Source organism: Ceratotherium simum, chromosome 36, assembly GCF_057802395.1.
Source record: "Ceratotherium simum simum isolate JZ-2026a chromosome 36, ASM5780239v1, whole genome shotgun sequence".
Lineage (NCBI taxonomy): Eukaryota > Metazoa > Chordata > Mammalia > Perissodactyla > Rhinocerotidae > Ceratotherium > Ceratotherium simum.
The window spans coordinates 23,646,776-23,666,309 of NC_141935.1; the positions used below are offsets into that span (position 1 = coordinate 23,646,776).

General features: G+C 51.0%; 1 protein-coding gene across 4 annotated transcripts in view; it reads left to right on the plus strand.

Moving 5' to 3' along the window:
* Positions 1 to 19,534, plus strand: part of LOC101398314 (mechanosensitive cation channel TMEM63A-like) — a 34,984-nt gene that overhangs the window by 7,275 nt on the left and 8,175 nt on the right. For all 4 annotated transcript variants that reach the window (XM_014794641.2, XM_087424417.1, XM_087424419.1 and 1 more), the window contains 15 exons: positions 1,847 to 1,926; positions 4,477 to 4,534; positions 5,488 to 5,525; positions 8,304 to 8,446; positions 9,198 to 9,249; positions 9,590 to 9,698; positions 10,376 to 10,446; positions 12,179 to 12,259; positions 12,514 to 12,637; positions 12,734 to 12,867; positions 14,122 to 14,259; positions 15,529 to 15,682; positions 17,435 to 17,541; positions 17,688 to 17,774; positions 18,203 to 18,265. In XM_014794641.2, coding sequence (XP_014650127.2) covers positions 1,847 to 1,926; positions 4,477 to 4,534; positions 5,488 to 5,525; positions 8,304 to 8,446; positions 9,198 to 9,249; positions 9,590 to 9,698; positions 10,376 to 10,446; positions 12,179 to 12,259; positions 12,514 to 12,637; positions 12,734 to 12,867; positions 14,122 to 14,259; positions 15,529 to 15,682; positions 17,435 to 17,541; positions 17,688 to 17,774; positions 18,203 to 18,265 — 1,439 coding nt within the window. The remainder of the gene's footprint in view (positions 1 to 1,846; positions 1,927 to 4,476; positions 4,535 to 5,487; positions 5,526 to 8,303; positions 8,447 to 9,197; positions 9,250 to 9,589; positions 9,699 to 10,375; positions 10,447 to 12,178; positions 12,260 to 12,513; positions 12,638 to 12,733; positions 12,868 to 14,121; positions 14,260 to 15,528; positions 15,683 to 17,434; positions 17,542 to 17,687; positions 17,775 to 18,202; positions 18,266 to 19,534) is intronic.

Sequence of the window (19,534 nt, forward strand, 5' to 3'; positions counted from 1 at the left end):
TGAGAAAAAAGAACAAAGCTGGAGGCACCATAATCCCTGACTTCAAAATATACTGCAAAGCTATAGTAATCAAAACAGCATGGTACTGGTACAAAAACAGACACACAGATCAATGGAACAGAATTGAAAGCCCAGAAATAAAACCACACATCTGTGGACAGTTAATCTTCGACAAAGGAGCCAAGAACATACAATGGAGAAAGGAAAGTCTCTTCAATAAGTGGTGTTGAGAAAACTGGACAGCCACATGCAAAAGAATGAATGTAGGCCATCTTCTTTCACCATACACAAAAATTAACTCAAAATGGATCAAAGACTTAAGGTAAGACCTGAAACTATCAAACTCCTGGAAGAAAATATAGGCAGTACACTCTTTGACATCAGTCTTAGAAGGATCTTTTTGAATACCATGTCTACTCCAGCAAAGGAAACAAGTTAAAATAAAAAAGTGAGACTTCATCAGACTAAAAAGCTTCTGCAAGGTAAAAGAAACCTTGAACAAAACGAAAACACAACCCACTAACTGGGAGGTAATATTTGCAAATCATATATCCAGCAAGGGGTTAATCTCTAAAATATATAAAGACCTCACACAACCAAACAACAAAAAAACAAACAACCTGATCAAAAAATGGGCAGAGGATATGAACAGACATTTTTCCAAAGAAGATATACAGATGGCCAAGAGGCACATGAAAAGATGTTCAGCATCGCTAATCATCAGGGAAATGCAAATCAAAACAACACTAAGATATCCCCTTACACCTGTTAGAATGACTATAATCACCAAGACAAAAAACAACAAGTGTTGGAGAGGATGTGGAGGAAAGGGAACCCTCATACACAGCTAATGGGAATGCAAACTGGTGCAGCCTCTATGGAAAACAGCATGGAGATTCCTCAAAGAATTAAAAATAGAAATACTATATGATCCAGCTATCCCACTACTAGGTGTTTATGCAAAGAACTTGAAATCAACAATTCAAAGAGTCTTATGCACCCCTATGTTCATCGCAGTATTATGCACAACACCCAAGAAGTGGAAGCAACCCAAGTGCCCATCCCTGATGAGTGGATAAAGAAGATGTGGTATATATACACAATGGAATCCTCCTTAGCCGTAAAAAGAGACAAAATCGTCCCATTTGCCACAATATGGGTAGACCTTGAGGGTATGATGTTAAGTGAAACAAGCCAGACAGAGTGAGACAAAGACCGCATGATTTCACTCATGTGTGGAAGATAAACTAACACACGGACAAAGGAGACAGATTAGTGGTCACCAGAGGGGAAGGAGGGCGAGGGGGTGGGCATAAGGGGTGAAGGGGCACATGTATATGGTGACTGACATACAATAATGTACAACTGAAATTTCACAATGTTATAAACTATTATGACCTCAATAAAATAAAAAATAAATAAAAATGAAACTCTGTGTGAAGTGAGGAAGGGCGCAGGTCCACAGGGCAGCTGTGAGGCTAGACCTTGCCTTCCTGCTCCGGGGCCGCTCAAGGCAGATCAGCTGAGGAAGGTCATGGCTGCTGATGCTGCCTTGAGAGCAAAGGACAGGACAGGTGAGCTTGACTAGGAGGGCACCAGAGCAAGCTCGGCGTCGGCATTCGTGACTTGGACACAGGCGACAGGAGCTGGTGAAGGGGGTGAGCAAAGCATCGGGCCATTGAGCTGTGTGGCCTTGGGCAGCTCAGTACCCTCTCTGGATTTGGATGATCTCCAAGGCCCTTCTAGCCCTACTGAGTCTAGGCAGGTGGGCTTTGCCCCTGAGACAGCTGTCTCTTCTAATTAGAATCATCCATATGCTTTCTCTTGGTTTCTTTTCTCCTTTTAGGTTTTAATATTGATATTTTCCATCATAAGAAAAAGATGCTGTGATTATGGCCGTATTGCCTTGGTGTCAGGAGCAAACAGGTAAGAAAGACATACCATGTTGAATGTGAGAGTGTGTATGAGTGTGTGTATGTATGAGTGTGTGTGTGTGTGTGTGTGTCTGATGACTGGGATGGGATGGGGGCTTGTGAAGCCCACCAGGCAGGGCCCACACATGACGCTGATATTAGATTGTGTTCTTTGAGTGTATCTGCCAGGCCTGTACCGGAAACTGTGTCTCTGCTCTTCACCACAGACCCGGGAGGTCAGCCTCATTACTCGTTGTCTGATGAGAAACCAAGACCCACACGCCCAGCTCTCTCCTGGGGCTTTGGCCTGGCCGTGGCTGTGAACCTCGTTGGCTTCAGGCTATGGAGGAATCTAATTGCTTTCGATGGTTAGGGATTTCATCGTCAGCCTAGGAGGATGCCAGTTTCTTTCTCATCTTGAATATTTTCCAGTGTACCTTCTTTGAAATTCATTAGTTGGGGCTGGGGATGAGCTGGGGCGGATTAAGAAGGGCGGTAGGGCCGTGGGTGAGCTGCTCCCGACCTCCTTCCTGGTCAGTGCGGGCTGATGGCCCCGACTCAGCCGGCTTCAGGCTGTTACAAAGCACAGACTCCCTCAGCCAGACCTCAGGGCCTTCCACCTGCACCCTGGGCTCTGACGGCTCTGTGCTCACGTCACCTGAAGGGGGAAAATGAACGCCAGATCTGCGCCACTGAAGTTTCCAGCTCCAGCCGGCTGTCGAACACCGCAGGATGCACCGCTGGTGTGGGATGCAGCAGTAGGAAGCAAGTGGGGAAGACACCGGGACTGGCCCGGGCTGCCCCGCCCAGAGACTCCCCTGCTGTTCTCCAGGCCGACCCTCCACTCTTGCTCCACAGGCTGCTCCCGTGTTGAAATGTGGTCTGTGCAGGAGGGGTGAGGGGTGTATCTGTAAACGCACCTTCTTTCCCCACAGTCTCTGCTCTGGCATTTGCAAAAGCCCCAGGGCGTTAACCGTGGGGTCAGGTGGTGGGTGCTACTTAGCTGTGTTGGAGCCTTAGCCTGTTGTGGGGGTGGGGGGAGCTTTTGGGACATCCCATGCATTTGTGGCACATTCACCCTTAGGAGGGGCCATGTCCCGCAATAGAGTAGAGCACTGGACGTCAGGAGACCCCGCCACCTCCCTGGCTGTGAGGGTCAAGTGAGACAGTTCTCCATAAAGGCTTTGAGGGTTAAGATTGTAGGGGGAAGAGGGAGAATCTCCTTCTGCCCTTTTCCTTAAGGTTCTTATGGCTGGCCAAATAATAACAAGACAGGTTAGCAGGAGAAAATAATACCAAGTTTAATAACATGTATGCATGGGAGAAAGTAGGGACACTGTGTTTCTCAACACAATAGCAGAAATTCTCGTCTTAAATACCATGTTCAGCCAATGACAAAGGAGGATTTTGGGGGTTGGGGGAGTCAGTTACAGGAGATTACCACTAAAGCACAGTAAACAAGAGTAAGGTTTATTATGCAGCCCCAAGGCCTCACCTTCCACATTGATAAGTCTCTAGAAATGAGCTCATCCCCCCTCTTCCCAATACAGAGAGGGAGATACCCTTACAAATGGAGACTTCCCTTGTAAATGATGGTCTGGCAACTCCTCGCAGGGCCATCCAAAGAATGTGGCCAGAGAGACAGAACTCCCGATAAGATGGGCTTGTTGGTGCCTTTTCTATTGTAACCTCTATCCTACATTATCTTTATAGCAGTCATGATAATAACTCCTTCCTGAAACAGATCTTTTGTTTTAAATTCTTTAGGCAGTTTGTGGGGGAGGTCAAACGTCCCTCAGAGAAAACAATCAAGGTAAAGAGATATATTTCAGGGTGGCCAAATCTTGATCTCCCACAAGATTCTCCATGTCTTATGCCATTAGAGGTGGGATGGTGGAGCCAGGATAGGAAAATAGAGAGAAGCAAAATTAACATATTGCAAAGACCTCAAATTCCTAGTGCAGGGGCCATTTTTATGGGTTACTCAGAAGAAAGGATCTGATTAAAATGCCACAGTGTAAAATGTCATAGTTCATCAACTCCACAATGCACATTTTGACATTTTCTCGTCTCTGAAATTGGGATGTAACTTATTATCAATGGTCGTCACAGTTGAATCGACAGCATTTTTTCTTTCTTAGTGGTTCATAAAACAAGTATGTTCCTTACAACCAGTGATGTGTTAGATTTGATAAAACACAGTATATTCCGAGTTTTATTTGCTCTATTGGGAAATATATTGTAAACAGGCAACACTTTGAAGTCACTTCAGGTCGACCAGTTACAGTGCTGAGGCTCAAGGGTGTGGGCACAGGATGGTCCATGATGCGCTGACCCCACAGTGTTCATCCCACGTAACAGAGAGTTTATCTCACCACACCTAGTGATGGCCATTGCCCTCATCTGTACTGTTCACAGGATGGGTTATATTTTGTCCCAGCCATTGAGGGCTGGTAGCTCTGCTCCTGAGCTCTAAGAGGCAGAAAGATACTGGACATAAGTGTTGAGACTTTTTTTAAGAATTATCTGTCATTTTTTCCTTTTGTGCTTCTGGTGGGTCCAGATTCCAGAGATTGTCATCGTCTTCCTACTCAGGGCAACACGACTTTGAAAGCGAGCAGGTTGGTATCTGAGGGACAGTTGTGGTTGTCACCAGGCGGTAGGGGGTGAGGGACAGGGATGGGCAGTAACGAATTGGCAGGGAGAGGGCAGCGGTGCTCCTGTTCAGCTGCTAACCTAGTCCCCGGGTCTCGAGTGGCAGCTGCTGGTGAGAGCTCTTCTCTGCATTGACAGAGGCTCCTGAAGTCGGGAAGTGCCACGGGGAACAGGGCAGCTGGATAACCCAGGACCCTGAGACTTGACTCTCAGGCAGTGGGCTGCGGAATCCCCTGTGGTCCCAGCACTTGTAAGGGCTTGCTGGGACAGTTAATTGTGGACTTGCCCGCTAGCTTATGAGCCAAATGTGGGCAGGAACCGTGTCTTACCCAGCGCTGTTCCCCAGCCCCTGACACCCAGGAGCTGCTGAGTAATTGTCGAGTGAATGATGAATGAATATTTGTCTTTCCCAGCTGGTAACAGTCCGGCTTTAGGGAGTAGTAAGTCTAAGAGATTCGATGGACAATAAAACCTACCGAAACCCTTTTCCTTCCCTAAATCCCGCCCCAAGGAACTGTCCAATCAATTAGGCTCCTTTCCTCGTTTTAGTCCCACATCTCACTCCGTCCTTTTGAGACAGTCAAGCAGAAGCCCCTGTCAGCTTCTCCAGAGCTGCCCTGAGCGGTCTTCAGCTCTTGGTTCAAGTTTCACGTTTGACCCTGGAGCCAGTGTAACTCCACAAATTGTCAGAACTTGAGAGGTTTTCCTCAGATTTCCAGGCACAGGTGCATATTATGAAAGACTGGGAGTGTGCAGACTCTGTCACGTGTGAGACAAGGGGGTCACTGGCTGAATTTGAGAGAAAAGCACCGTTTTCATATAAGGAGTTTAATGGTTATTTAATGTCAAAGACGATGATTCTGTCTGCCTCCCAAAGACAAAGATGTTGGAAGCTAACCCCCGTTCTCTCCGTTTCCAGGGATGCTGCCCCTGGCTGACGGCGATCTTCAGTCTGAGGTGGGTTCAGCAGGGGCGGCTGGGGGTGTTTGTATGGGCGGGTCTGTTTGGGTGTTGGGCCAAACAGGAGGAAAGAGCCAAGACGCCTGGCCCGGCGCTGGGGTCTCTTAGATTCTTTTCAGTTCTTGTCTGAGGCAGTGTGTGGGGGCCGAGAATCCAGGTGGCCCAGGCTGCCCCCCGCAAGCTAATTGAAGCCAATGTTTTGCTTTAGGCGGGAGTTTTATCTACTAATAGTTAACACTGATATATTTGGGTGGAAGCCCTTCTAGGCCGTTTCACATGTCTTTGATTTAGTGAAAAGTGGAGAAATGATGATTGTGTGACACATTCAGCTCACTTGGTTAAACGTTTTCTTTTTTCAAAACTTGGGGCTGTGGAGAGAAATCCTGAAGAGGCTCTCGGTATTAAGAGCTGGGTGGTCTCCTCTCATGTGGTGGAGGGAGCCAAGACGTGGGTCTCGGCTCTGCCACCTGCTGCCGTGTCCAGCGAGTCTAAGGAGCCATCGTTGTCACACACGCCTTATTGTACACAGCACTGGGAATGCGAAATGCTGCCTGTTAGGCTGCGATCAGCTATGACTTTAGGGTGCACCCCACTTCAGAGGGGTCAAGATATGAAGAGGACGTCTTAGAATTGATGAAATATGGTAGTTATAGGACTTTGGGTAAGTCCCTCTCTCTGGGCCTCAGTTTCCCCAACTGTAAAAGGGGCCAAGGATAGCATCTGCCCTGTCAGAATCAAATGAATTAGTACGCGCGAGAGCATGTTGTAAACGGTAGAGTTGGGTGGGAGCTGTTCTCGGGAACCGGCAGGAGGCAGGGTTTCTGGAGAAGCAGACAGTGACCTCTGGTCTGGAGCAGGAGGGGGCAGGAGGAGGGGGTTCACGGGGGAGGGGCCCGTGGTGGGAGAGGTGGATTTGCCAACACCACCCTTCCCTGCCCCTGACAAAGCGTGTCACTAGGATGCATTTCCTCCTCATGTTGGAAGTGATACAGTCACTGTGATCAAGTCCATCACACACAGAAAAGAAGCAATAAGAAGGAATTGTAAGTCACCATAACCCACCTCTGAAAGATGCCACAGCTTGTTTTCCTTTGGAGGGCCGCTCTCCATGGCCTCTGCTGGTGGGGGCTCAGACCACCCCTCCTATCCCTGGGCTGTGGACCCCACTCTCAGCCTGGACCGGGTGGGGCAAAACCAGAGACTCAGGCTCATCGTTTTCCTGGTAACCAGCACAGGCTGTTGACAAGTTTGCAGTGCAGTCGCTCCCCTCGCCTTTCCTGCTGTTTCATTGTTCCGTGTCCCCCTCCAGTCCCCTCCGCGTGGACATCGAGTGGGGCTGTCGTGTGGGTGCAGCTGTGTATTCTGCTTGGTCATTTTAGTGCCGTATCAGGCGTATTTTTCCGTCTCAACTCCCAGTGCTGCTTCTCTTCTCTTCTAGTCACAGAATGGACTGCCCTTTGGCTTTTTTGAAGCTACAATTAAGTTTTAACAGCTGCTCGTGGCCAGTGTTACAACTGACCTGTAAAGAAATCGCTTCATTTCCTTCTGAGTGGCCTTTCCCCAGCAGGATAGGGAAGTCAGAAGAGCATCTCATGGAAAACTGTACTGAAAACTGCTGATTTGTTGGTTTTGATCTTCCTCAATATTTGTTTCGTAGGCACGTATTTTGCAAAGTGTGTCATTTGGTGGTTTAGGCAGAAGTGAAAGCAGTGTAGTTCATTGCAAAGCTTCGTCCTCCGGGTAAATGGTAGAAAGGAGTCACGTTAGCGAGCATCCTTCCGAGCATCCGCCAGGTGCGGGCGCGGCGTCGGGGGCCTGGTCCTCCCGCCTCTTGGGCACCTGCTGAGTCTCCGGGGACCTGGCGGCAGTAGCTTCCCTGCTTCAGGTCCCAGCCTCAGTGAGCCCGTGACCCGCTCCCGGAGCGGGGTGAGCTGGATACCACTGTGGTCCGTCTGTCTGTCTGAGCGCACAGCCCATGCTCCACACCTTTCAGATCTGCCTTTTTATGCTGCAGCGCTGGCTTCCCTGACTCTTCCCAGGGCAGTGCTTTCCCGGCCTTCTGGAAGCAGGACCCTTCAGGAGAGTGGAAAGGGGGAGATCCCCCGGCTCCCTGCATAGCACGGCAGTCTGGCTGTGAGAACCCGGAATTTTCTGGTGCCCCAGTGACCTGGAGCCTCCAAATGCAGCCCTGAGGGTGGGAAAGGGCGGAGCCAGTCACCCCCCATCTCTGGGGCCATGGCAGGGGCGTGGCCGGGGCAGCGGGATGGACTGAGCCATGGAACGTTTAGAGCAGTGGTTGCACCTCTCTCTCCCGGCTCGTCTGAGGGGAGACGGAGGAGAGATGGGGCCTTGAGCCGGGGCCCCCCCCAGCTTCATTCAGGAGGGGCTGCCCCGCAGGCACCGTAGGTGGCTTTCTTGTCCATGGACGCGGGAGGGGCTGTGGGTGAGTGTATTTACACACCTCACCCACGTGCAGATGTGGGCACAAATGTTTCTAGGGCCGTCAGATGGAGTGGTGGTAGGTTCCCACGTCCAGGACTGTGGGGCTGAGGGCAGCTCTGAAGTTCTGTCACAGCTCTGCTGTTATAACCCGTGTGACCGTAAAGTTATGCAGTTTTTCTGTGTCTCTGCTTCCTCATACGTAAAAAAAATGTGGATAAAATGAGAACCTGCCTCACAGGACGCTCATGGGGATTAAATGAGACAATCCGTACAAGGCCCCGGGCCCGGCCTGTTACTACTGCTCACTGAGATCCCGTGTGTGTGTCTTGCCAGCCATGACCAGATCCGGGAGCGGTGTGGGGAGGACGCCATCCACTACCTGTCCTTCCAGAAACACATCATCGTCCTGCTGGTGGTGGTCAGCTTCCTGTCTCTGTGTGTCATCCTGCCCGTCAACCTCTCGGGAGACTTGCTGGGTAAGGACCCCTCGTCTTGTCTGAGTTGGGCCCGGGCAGAGCTGCAGCCCTAGGGGAAGGGCTCATCGTGGTGACCAGAACCCCAGGATTCGTGCCCACGTTCAGATGTGAGAGGGTCTCAAGGTGACTTTCTGGACTTTTCCATCTGATTAAAGATCTGGAGAAGAATCCACTCCAAACCTGGGCCAAGAGCAGGGGCCTCTAATATCAATTCCAGTTCTATCTAAGTAGGAGGAAAAACCCAAGATCTATGGAATCAGGGGCTCCCAGAGAGTGCTTTATACTTTCCCGCTCCACCCAAGTCAGGAGGCCACAGTTAGTGGATCCGGAAGGTGTTTGTGATGCTCAGAGTCAAAATCAGGTCATGGAATTATATTTCCAAGCAACTGCAGGAATCCAGCTTCCAAAATGTCATCACAAATCTGCTTTTTATGCCCAATGATTCCTTTGGTTTTGGGAGCAGCTTAGGATGTTTCTAGATTTCTCAGGGAACGCCACAAGAATCTCAAAGCAAGACGAATTCCAATTTGACTTTGCCCACATGGTAGGTTGGGAAGTTGTCAGGGAGCGTCTTGGAGTGAAGTAGAGGCCATGGTGGGTGTAGCTGTGAAAAGACTGGACAGATGTCATTGTCCTCCCGCTGGTCTGGCCGGCTTGTGCTTCTCCTCAGAGCTCCACACACCAAGGCTGGTCCTGCCCCCGTCCCCCTCCCCACTGTGACCCTGGACTAATAATCTGTGCTTCTCTGCAGACAAAGACCATAACAGTTTTGGGAGGACGACAATAGCAAACCTACAGACTGGGTGAGTTGGGGAGGAGGGTGTGGGGGTGCTGATGGGTGGGACCAAGTGGAAAGTGAGTGTGCTGCTGGGCTGTGGGCAGGGACACGCCCCGGCAGCTGCAGTTTTGCAGCGGGTTTTAGGAAACACGGAGGCCCCGTGGGTCTGGGGTTCGGGTGTCAGGACAGGGCCAGGGGACGTCTCAAGTGTTCACGTGGGCCACACGGCCTCTGTTGGAGGCGTCTGTGGTGATGAAGCCCTCGGCCCTCAGCCCAGTGCCATGAGGGCAACCCCGCCCAGCCCTTGCACCCTCAGTCCCTGCCTGGGAGCCCAGCCCTGATGGTGGGCGCCGTCCCCTCCTCAGCAACAACCTCCTTTGGCTGCACTCAGTCTTTGCCGTCATTTACCTCTTCCTCACCGTGGGCTGCATGCGGCACCACACCCGGTCCATCAGGTGCTCAGAGGACAACCTGGTGAGTGAGGCTGGGGGCGGGCAGTGCTGGGGAGGGTCTCAGGAGAGGCCGGAAGGAATGGCAGCCCAGACTCATTTCAGCGGACCACCGTGTTGTGAGCTTGAGGGAGGTCGGGGGGTCCTCTGTGGAATCGGGCTTGCATATTTGTGCTCCACATTGGCTTAATCTTCTTTTTCTTTAATTTTCTGATAGATTGTTTTGGGATTTAGATATTTTTCCCCCATTCTGCCGACCAGCCGTTAGATTTGTAGGGTTTGGGCTTGTAGTTACTGACTCACAGTAACTTCCAAGAAGTCCGGGTGGAGAGAAGCCCCCTCTCTTTGCAACCACAGCTTGAGGGGGGAGGGAGAGTTTCTAGCACTTGGTCCCCGGCCTGGGTCCTCCTCTGATCTGCTGTGTGACCCCATTTGAGTCACTTTCCCTCTCCGGGTTCTTCTCAGTCTCCTGTCATCAGGAAGTTCATGGAATTGCTTTGGAAAAGTATTCTTTGTACAGCCTGGAAGAAGATGCTGTGTGAATAACAGGCTTCAGGGCTCTGCCAGGCCATGGAAGAACACCTGAGCCTTCTGAGTTCCCATTGTTCTCCTTTGGGAGGCTTGAAGGGGGTGGAAAACCTGGGCTCACCTAGAGGCTGGCTGGCCCTGGTGACTTTTCTCCCTGGTGTGTTTCTCTGGCAGGTGAGACGGACGCTGTTCATCATAGGACTCCCCAGAGGTGCCAGGAAGGAGACCGTGGAGAGCCACTTCCGGTGAGCAGGGCTGTGGATGGAAAGGGGAGCTGAGCCCCCTCCAGGGGGGACCAGCACAGTCCCACGGGGCAGGTACCTTAGGTAAGCACCTGACGTCTTCCCCTTGGGCACCCAGGTGAGATTGGAAAAGGACCTGGCCCTGCCACATGAGCATCAAATGGCTGCCGTGTGCCAGCTCTGCTGGTGCTGTGGAAGGGCCAAGGACCCTGGGCTGGAAGGCTTGAACCGGGGCCAGGAGCTGAGGTTTAGCCTGTATTCATTCCTCATCAATTCAGCATCACTAATTTGTAGTACAGAGTCGGGGTCGGTTATGCTTTAACTTTGTGTTATTCATAAAAACACTTGCTAAGCAAGTTATTAGTATAAACAGAATTGTAAAATGAAATCTCCCAGAGTTGCCTGCTAGGCCACATTTGGAAACAGTAGTTCCACTGAATGTATAAGCTTAAAGAGGAAAAGGTCTCCTCCTGCCCAGACAAACACTGAGTCATACTTTCTCCTGTCTTAGGAGGCCTTCTAGTGCCCCCTGCTGCAATCCATGGGGAGTGACATGTGAACTCGCCTTGTAGCAGGGATGTGTACACCTCGGTTTTCTTCCTCAGAGCTCTTACTGGAACCTGAAATTGTCCTACTGATTACACTCACATGTCGCTTAACGACGGGGATGCGTTCTGAGAAATGTGCCATTGGGCAATTTCGTCGTTGTGTGAACATCATAGAGTGTACTTAACCAAACCTAGATGGTATAGCCTACTACCCACCTAGGCTATATGGTACTAATCTTTTGGGACCACCATCGTATATGTGTTCCATCCTAGACTGAAACGTTGTTATGTGGCACACGACAGTAAATGAATGATTGATGTGTTTACTGGCTGTCTCTCTCACTAAAGTGTAAACTTACCCAGGCTCCATCCCTGGTACCCAGCACAGTGCCTGGCATGTAGTAGGTGGGGATTTACACGTAGTAGGTGGGGATTTACACGGTCCAGGAAGCCCCAGGAGCCGTGTGTACGATTTGTGTGAACGCTGAGGGAGCATCATATGGTGGCTATAGACGTGGGCCCTGGAGCTGGGCCACCTGGATTCACATCCTGCCTCAGACACTCACCAGCTGTGTGACCTGGGGCAGAAGTCATTTAACCTCTCTGACCCTTATTTTCCTCATCCGTAAAATGGGGACAAAACCTCACAGGCTATGGTGAGGATTAAATAAGTTAACGCTGTGACAGTACCTGGCCAATAGTGAGTATGTATATGGCACATTGATAAGTATTTTACTGTGATTGTGAATGTGTGTGTAAACATTTTCTGGGCTGAGGGTCCTTTACTTTCATTAGACCTAAAAAGCCTGTGACCTTCAAAAGGGTTGCAGACTGGATAGGATTTCAGTGATGGTCCAAGGCAGATAGGACGTAGAGCAGACAGTAAATCTGTTCCTTTGGGTGAGTAGAGGAGACAACAAACTGTTCATTTTTCCCCAGAAGTGCCAGCCGATTTAAAACCAAGTAGGTATGAACTTGGCAGTTTTACTTTCATGCTATTAAAGCCCTATCTGTATTAAATTTCAAAACTTCCCCCTTTGGTAAAGACAAAGAGAAAAGAGGTTTCTGCTGGCACAGAAATGAGCAGTGTTATTGCTCTGCCACCCTTGGAGACTTGGGGGTCTCTCCCACCTGGGGGTTCTCTTTTCTAATGGCCGTCTTTTGCCTCTGGCCCGTGCTGGGCACAGGGACGCGTACCCCACGTGTGAAGTGGTGGAGGTCCAGCTCTGCTACGATGTGGCCAGGCTGATGGACCTGTGCCAGGAGAGGTAAGGGAGGGCTGGCGGGCGGGCGTGCCTGGGTTAAGCTGGCCCGCAGCTGTCTGACGCCTTCCCCCTCTGAGATGCTCACCCTTCTTCCATGGCGGCCTTGGCTCCCCCAGCTGGGGAGCGGGGAGGGTGGCTCCGCCCCTTTCTTGTTCAGAAAGCTGAACTCCCGGGTCTGGTGGTGACCGATGGTTGAACGGTGGGTGTGGGGTCCGTACCACAGGACTGTGAGTCTGAAGTTTCTCCCTCCACTGCAGAGAAAATACCAAGAATAGCCTGACCTATTACACAAACCTGCAGATGAAGACAGGCCAGAGGACCCTCATCAACACCAAGCCCTGCGGCCAGTTCTGCTGCTGCGAAGTGCCCGGGTGTGAGCGGGTGAGGGCCCACACCCCAATCAGGAGTGCAGGTGCTGGGGTCCCCCTGACACCTGCCCAGGGCCACGTCGTCACAAGGGGCTGTGTCCTCTGGCAGGAGGACGCCATCTCTTACTACAGGCACATGAAGGACTGGCTGATGGAGAAGATCACAGAGGAGGAATCCAGGGTCTGGGACCAGCCGCTGGGAATGGCCTTCGTCACCTTCCAGGAGAAGTCCATGGCCACCTAGTGAGTGTGGGCGTGTCCCAGCCACCTCCTCGGCTGACTCCCTGTCCCCTCCAGATGACTTGCTGTCCCTCTGAGTCAGCATGGCTGGGATTTGTCTCTGGCATTTCCATCTCCTTCCTCGGACGTGACTGGGAGGCAGCATCACCCTCACTCCCTCTGTGAGCCCAGCCCGTGTTCGTGGACAGCTGGGCCCGGGTGATTCTAGTTGAGCCCCTCCCGGGTTGATGTGGCCTTTCCCCCTGCTGGGCTCTCTCCAGCTGCCCCCCAGGTCCCGTTGCCTCTGTGTCCCCCAGCCTTCTGCCAGGGGGGATGGATGCCGCCCTCCTTCAGATGTGCACTCTGGGACCACAGATCCTTCTGAGGATGGGCGTCCCATCCTCCTACCACTGCACAGCTGTGGGGAAGAGCCCTGGGCACCCAGGGCACTCATGGTTGCAGAGAGCCCGGCCCTGGGAGTGCATTCCCATAGTGCTCCTTCGCCTGGGCCCCAGCTCATAAAGCTCCTGGGATCTGGTGTCATCTGGCCTTGGGAGCCACAGGGGATGGGGTCGGGTGAGTGACGTGGAAAGGAGGGGGCCAGGCAAATGCCCCTTCCCGTGTCTTCCCTGCTCGGGCAGCGTGGACCCTGGGAACAGTCTCTCGCATGTGCCCTGCAGACCCGGAAGTGAGGGAGCCTGGAGGAGGCCAGTGGCAAGAGGAGGGGTGCAGGGGGAGAGGAGCAGGGCGCTGGTGGGTTCTTCATGAGACTAAAGGGGGAAAGAGTGGCGAGGGTTGAGGTGGGAGTCCTAGGGAGGGAAATCTTGGAGTCAGAATGGGAACAGTCCACATGTAACATGGTCTCGTGCTGCTCTGGGGCTGCGGAAGAAGAGAGGGCTGGAAAGGTGAGGCCACTGGCAGCAGGGTGCAACGTGCTCCAGCTTCCTGGGCGGGGAAGAGATGGTCGGCCCCGAGGAGGAGCAGAGTGCGGGGCAGTGCAAACGGCATGGGCGCTGGAGTCAAATGGATGGGGCACAGAACCTAACTCAGAGAGCATCGGTGTTCTCATCTGTAAAATAGGAATGGTAATCTCTGGCTTGCAGGGTTGTTCTGAGGATTAAGCAAAATCCTCCACATAGTGCGCCGAGCATGGCATCTCTTCATAGAGTGAATGATAAGGGACTAATAATACGGCAAAGCCCTGTGCCATGAGGCTCCCACGTGTGTACGTGGTACCCCGGGTGGTCTGGGCCCTGGCATTTCTGCATTTCCTGGCAGCATCCTGAAAGACTTCAACACCTCCAAGTGTCAGGGCCTTCAGTGCAAAGGTGAGCCCCAGCCATCCTCCTACAGCAGAGAGCTCTGCCCCTCCAAGTGGACGGTCACCTTGGCCTCTCACCCCGAGGACATCTGCTGGTGAGCCCCGGGCTGGGGAGGGGCAGGAAAGACGCCTGGGCACCGGTGGGGGCTGCCCAGTCATCTGGAAGCACAGAAGTGACCTGCACTCAGGGAGACCACAGAGGTCTCCTGCACCTGTCTGGGCCAGTGGTGGGGGCAGGATGCAGGGGTGTGCGTCCTCACCTGGGGCTTCACTCCAGTCTTGCTCCCTGACATCAGCGGTGTCCAGTAGGTGTATAATGCGAGCTACGTGTGGAATTTGAAATTTCCTCGTAGCCATGTAAAAAACAGTTGAAATTAATTTTAGTAATGTATCTCTCCCTATACATCCAAAATATTATCATTTCAACATGTAATCAGTTCTTTAAAAATTGAGCTGTTTTACGTTCTCCTTTTCATACTCATGGTCTTGAAATCCAGTGTGGATTTTACACTTCTAGCACATCTTGATTGGAGCAGTCACATTTCAATGCTCAGTAGTCACATGTGGCTCGTGGCTACTGTATGGGACAGTGCCGCCTTAGGTCAAGTGTGTCAGCAGCCTGTCTAGCCTGGGGGACACGCTGGTGAGCTAAGCTGTGTCTGCAAGTCCATCTGGAGCCTTAAGCCCAGTGACCGGGGTGAGGGCAGCCCCAGCAGCGGCCCCAGCACGGCTGGCCATCCAGCCCGGCTCAGTTCCTCACCCAGAGCGAGCTTTGGGTGCTTGTCTCCACTGGGCTCTAGTTCAGCCTCTGACAGTTCTGCTCTTGGGTTCATAGGGCTGTCTAAACCTGGGATTGGTTTGTGGGTCTGTTCTTGGTGGGTGAGAGGCCAGGGCAGGGTCCAGCTGGGTCTTTGTGCCTTTGTCCCTGCCTCCGTCCTCCTTGCACCCCAGACCGTGGCCCCCGCAGGAAGAATGTGTCATTAGTCACAGAGCATCGCAGGCATGTCTAAGAATGGCCGTGTCAGAGCCTCGTTTGGTCTGCTTGCGTGCTCATGTCTGCTTGCGTGCTCATGTAGCCCTTTAGGCAGGTTCTAACACCCAGACTCCAGCTGGGGAGCCACATTAGCAGCGAATAACCTGTTTGCCCTCTGAGCTCACAGGAACCCGAAATTTGACCTTCCTATAGCTGAAGGTCAGTGCAGAATGCTTATCTGCACTCCTGAGGTTGAATAGGCCCTCAGCCAGAGCCCTGGGGCTAGTCTCTTGCCTTGCCTAAATTTGACCTTTGACCCACCAAAGCCGTGGGCATTGTTGGTGTCTAGGTGGGAGATTAGCCTACAGGGCCTGTGTCCTCCCCTCTGCAGGAAGAACCTCTCTGTCCAGGGCCTCCGCTGGTGGTGCCGGTGGCTGGGCATCAACCTCACTCTCTTCATGGTGCTGTTTGTTCTGACCACACCCTCCATCTTCCTGTCCATCATGGACAAGTTCGGTGTCACCAAACCCATCTATGCACTGAATGTGAGTGACCCTTCTGCAAGGCCCATCCCAGGAGGGCTGGAAACAGGAGGGCTGGTGTGTGGGGAAGGAATGGGAATCAAGGGATGTGGGGGACACTGAACCAGGAGGCCATGTCACTCAGCTCATGTCTGTGCTTTGAAGCCCTGAGCAGGCATGGCCACATTTATTACAATGTCTTTACTGTAATGATATATATATATTTTTTAATGGAATCAATCTAAATGTTCAACACTAGGGGTCATTTGAGTTGAATGAGGTATATTCATTCCGATAGAATGTTAAACATCCATTAAGAAATTGTACAGACTTTGTGGCAGACGTGGGAGGCTTGTCATAAAGTAGAATGTAAAATTGTCTGTATGCAATGGTCATAGTGATACATGTGTATGATGGATGCTGTGGGGACCGGGTAGGAAAGAATGCAAAGAGCTTTGTTGACTGGGGTGGCAGAATCATAAGTTAATATTTCTCTTACATTTCAGTTTCTGAGAATCTTGTTATAAAGTCATTGATTCTAGATAGGGAATGAATGATTTTTAAAAATCTTAGATGAATCCATGAGATAACAGCTAAACATGCCGTGAGTTGGCATCTACTTAAAAAGATATTGGTTTCCCACATTGCCTTTGCTGAAAAATCACCCTAAATCTCCTTCTGTCTTCCAATCCCACGTGGCATTTAATCCTGCTGGGAAGCATGCTGGGCTGGGAGCCAGAGGTCCTGGTCGTCGCCCGGCCAGTCCCTGGCTGATGGGTTCTGAGCCTTGGCTTTTCATCCAAAACCTGGAGTTAAAACCCCTGCCGTGTTATACTCACGGGGCTGCTGTGATGATGCTCGAATAGCTAACGTGTGGTTGAAGCCCTCTTATCTGACTCGGTATATATAAGAAGTACATAGGGTACATTAAGCAGTTTTGTTTAGATTTCAAGCATGTAGACGTTCATTCCTTGCCAATCTATTGATAAGTGGTCAAGGCCTGTTCTTTTGAGGGAGGATCTGCTGATGAGAGTCCCCTTTTCTCTTTTACATAAACCACACCCTCACTTCATTGTCTGTGATTCCAATTGTGGTTTCTCAGAGTAAAGCAAAAATGTGAAGCTACTTGCAAAGCTGTTCTAAGCATAGAGCCTCCCAGATTCCATTTCCTTCTCTTTTATAGTTGACTTGCTTTCCTCTAATTCAACAGCATTTGTAAGAAATTGGCCTTTCTCAAGTCTTTGGAAAGTATCCAACTTAGTTTTCAGGGATTTTCTCTCTATTTTGATGCACATTTAATCAGGGAAAGTACTCAGTTAATCGAACCATGTAGTTATGATAACAATACAACGGGCCTAGATGGGGTTGGGGACAAACATGAAGCGGTACTGGTGAGTCGGGTGGGACCTGAGAGGGCAGGCCAGCTGGGGAGGACCCTGGCCCTCAGCGCTCTATCTTCCCTTGGCATCCATCGTTGGTTTTCTCCAGGGAACGGAGGAGGTTGTCTCTCGTCAGTGAGACGAGTGGAGCTCAGTTGGATGTGAGGTTGCTTTTTGGCTCTAAAGAGCTCTACAAATATCAGGTCCTGTTATTGTCTGTTCATCCAACGTTATGGAATATCTATGTTGTACCAGGCACAGCACTGGTTCTGGGGGTCAAGGATGATCCAACTCGACCCCAGGAGTTCACTGTGCCACCCTGCTAACAGGTCATGGCCTCAAAGCCCCGTTGGTGGACAGCCCCCCGACTCTCTCTGCTGTGGCCCTTGTTTTCTAGAATGCAATCATCAGCCAGTTCTTCCCAACCCTCCTCCTGTGGTTCTTCTCAGCCCTGCTCCCCACCATCGTCTACTGTTCTACGCTGCTGGAGTCTCACTGGACCATGTAAGTGCCCGGGAGCTCAGGGCCCCTCCCCTGAGAAGCGTGTCTCTGATGCCCCCTCCCAGGGCAATGCACACACAACAGGGGCCTTACTGGGGACACCTGGAGCATTTGGGGGACTGTGAGGGCTCACCTCTGACTTCCTGCAGGTCTCAGAAAAACCGGATCATGATGACCAAGGTCTACATATTCTTGATCTTCATGGTGCTGATTCTGCCCTCTCTCGGCCTCACCAGGTACATGTCAACACCTCCTGCCCTGAATTCAGACTCAGGGTCGCGTCTGGAGAGCACTGTCCCCAGGAAAATGGAAATGGTTTGGGACCGGAGCCCTGACAACGTTTAAGCCTCTCCCACCCACTTGGAGTGCAGTGGTGTGGCCCATTTGTTTTTCCGGAGATAGATCTCACTTGCTTAGAAAAAAGCATAAAAAACGAAACATCACCGACTTCCTACTTAGGTGGGGGTCTAATCCTGGCTTTGTTTATTTCAAGGAAGGAAATTTCTGTTAAAGCAGGCCCTGATAAGTTACATTGTAGTAACTGAGAGAACAAATGTAGATTTTGAGATTCCGGCCTGTTTTGCAGAGCAGGAAAAAATGACAACGTGTAGTGATCACATGGAATGTTAGAAATAAATTGTTATGGGATTCATTTTTCTTTCAGTCTGGATTTATTCTTCCGGTGGCTCTTTGACAAGACTTTCTCAGACGCCTGTATAAGGTTGGAGTAAGTATCAACCACGTTGAGTTTTGGAGTTTCCAGAGCCACAGGGGCTCCGGCTGGGGCTGCACTCGGGGGAGGGTAGTCTATGCTTCAGGACACACCGTCTTCCTCCCCCAGACCACAGGGCCTGGGGCTTCCCCACCACCCCTACCAGCGGCCTGGCTGGGCTGGGGCCAGGCGGGGCCTTTGGCCACACCATGGGAGCTGACCCACTTTGTGCTACATGTGCAGAAATGTGGTTCATCTTTTAGGCCCAAACTCAATTAGTTGCAGTGTCATTCTATGAAACTTACTTACTGAGAACAGAGCCTCTTGGGGAGAAGGGATTGCTAGGTCTCAGTGGTGCCAGGGAGGGGGAAGGAGAATAATATTTAAACATTGCAACCAGAATGACTGTCTGGACTGGGGATTATTTTTCGAGGAGAGTGGAGTTAAACTTATTGCTGATGTGTGTCCTTGTTAGCATTTCAAGCTCGTACCACACCCACGTAGGGGAGGAAGCTTTTCCCTTCTTCCCTTCCAGGTTCTTTGGCTGGTCTAATAATTGAATTGACATAAGACAGATTAACAGGAGAAAAACAAATATAATTTCATACGTACTGGAGCCCATAAAATATGAGACTCAAAGAAGTGACCAAACGATTCAGCTTTTTATACCTTTTAGACAAAGAAATAATAAATTTGTGAAGAATTGACAAGACAGGGCCGGCCTCATGGCTTAGCGGTTAAGTGTGCGTGCTCCGCTACTGGCGGCCGGGGTTCGGATCCTGGGCGCGTACCGACACACCGCTTCTCCAACCATGCTGAGGCCGCGTCCCACATACAGCAACTAGAAGGATGTGCAACTATGACATACAACTATCTACTGGGGCTTTGGGGGAAAAAAAAGGAGGAGGATTGGCAGTGGATATTAGCTCAGAGCCGGTCTTCCTCAGCAAAAAGAGGAGGATTGGTGTGGATGTTAGCTCAGGGCTGATCTTCCTCACAAAAACAACAACAACAGAAAAAAAAGAATTGACAAAGGGGTTTGGACTTGGGGTAGCAAATTAGTGAAGAAGTAATAAGATTTCTTTATATATAGTGTTCTTGGCCCTAAATTCCCTATCTCTGGTGATAAGCATGCCTTCTGCCCTCCTGGTGCAGGGAGGGTACCTTTCAGATGGGAGATTTCCTGCTTTCTGGAGGACAAAGGCAGGTCAGAGGGTCCTTCTTGTACCAGCTGTTTCTGAAGTCACTTTAATTCAAAATAATCAATATGCCAAAGTGGCATAT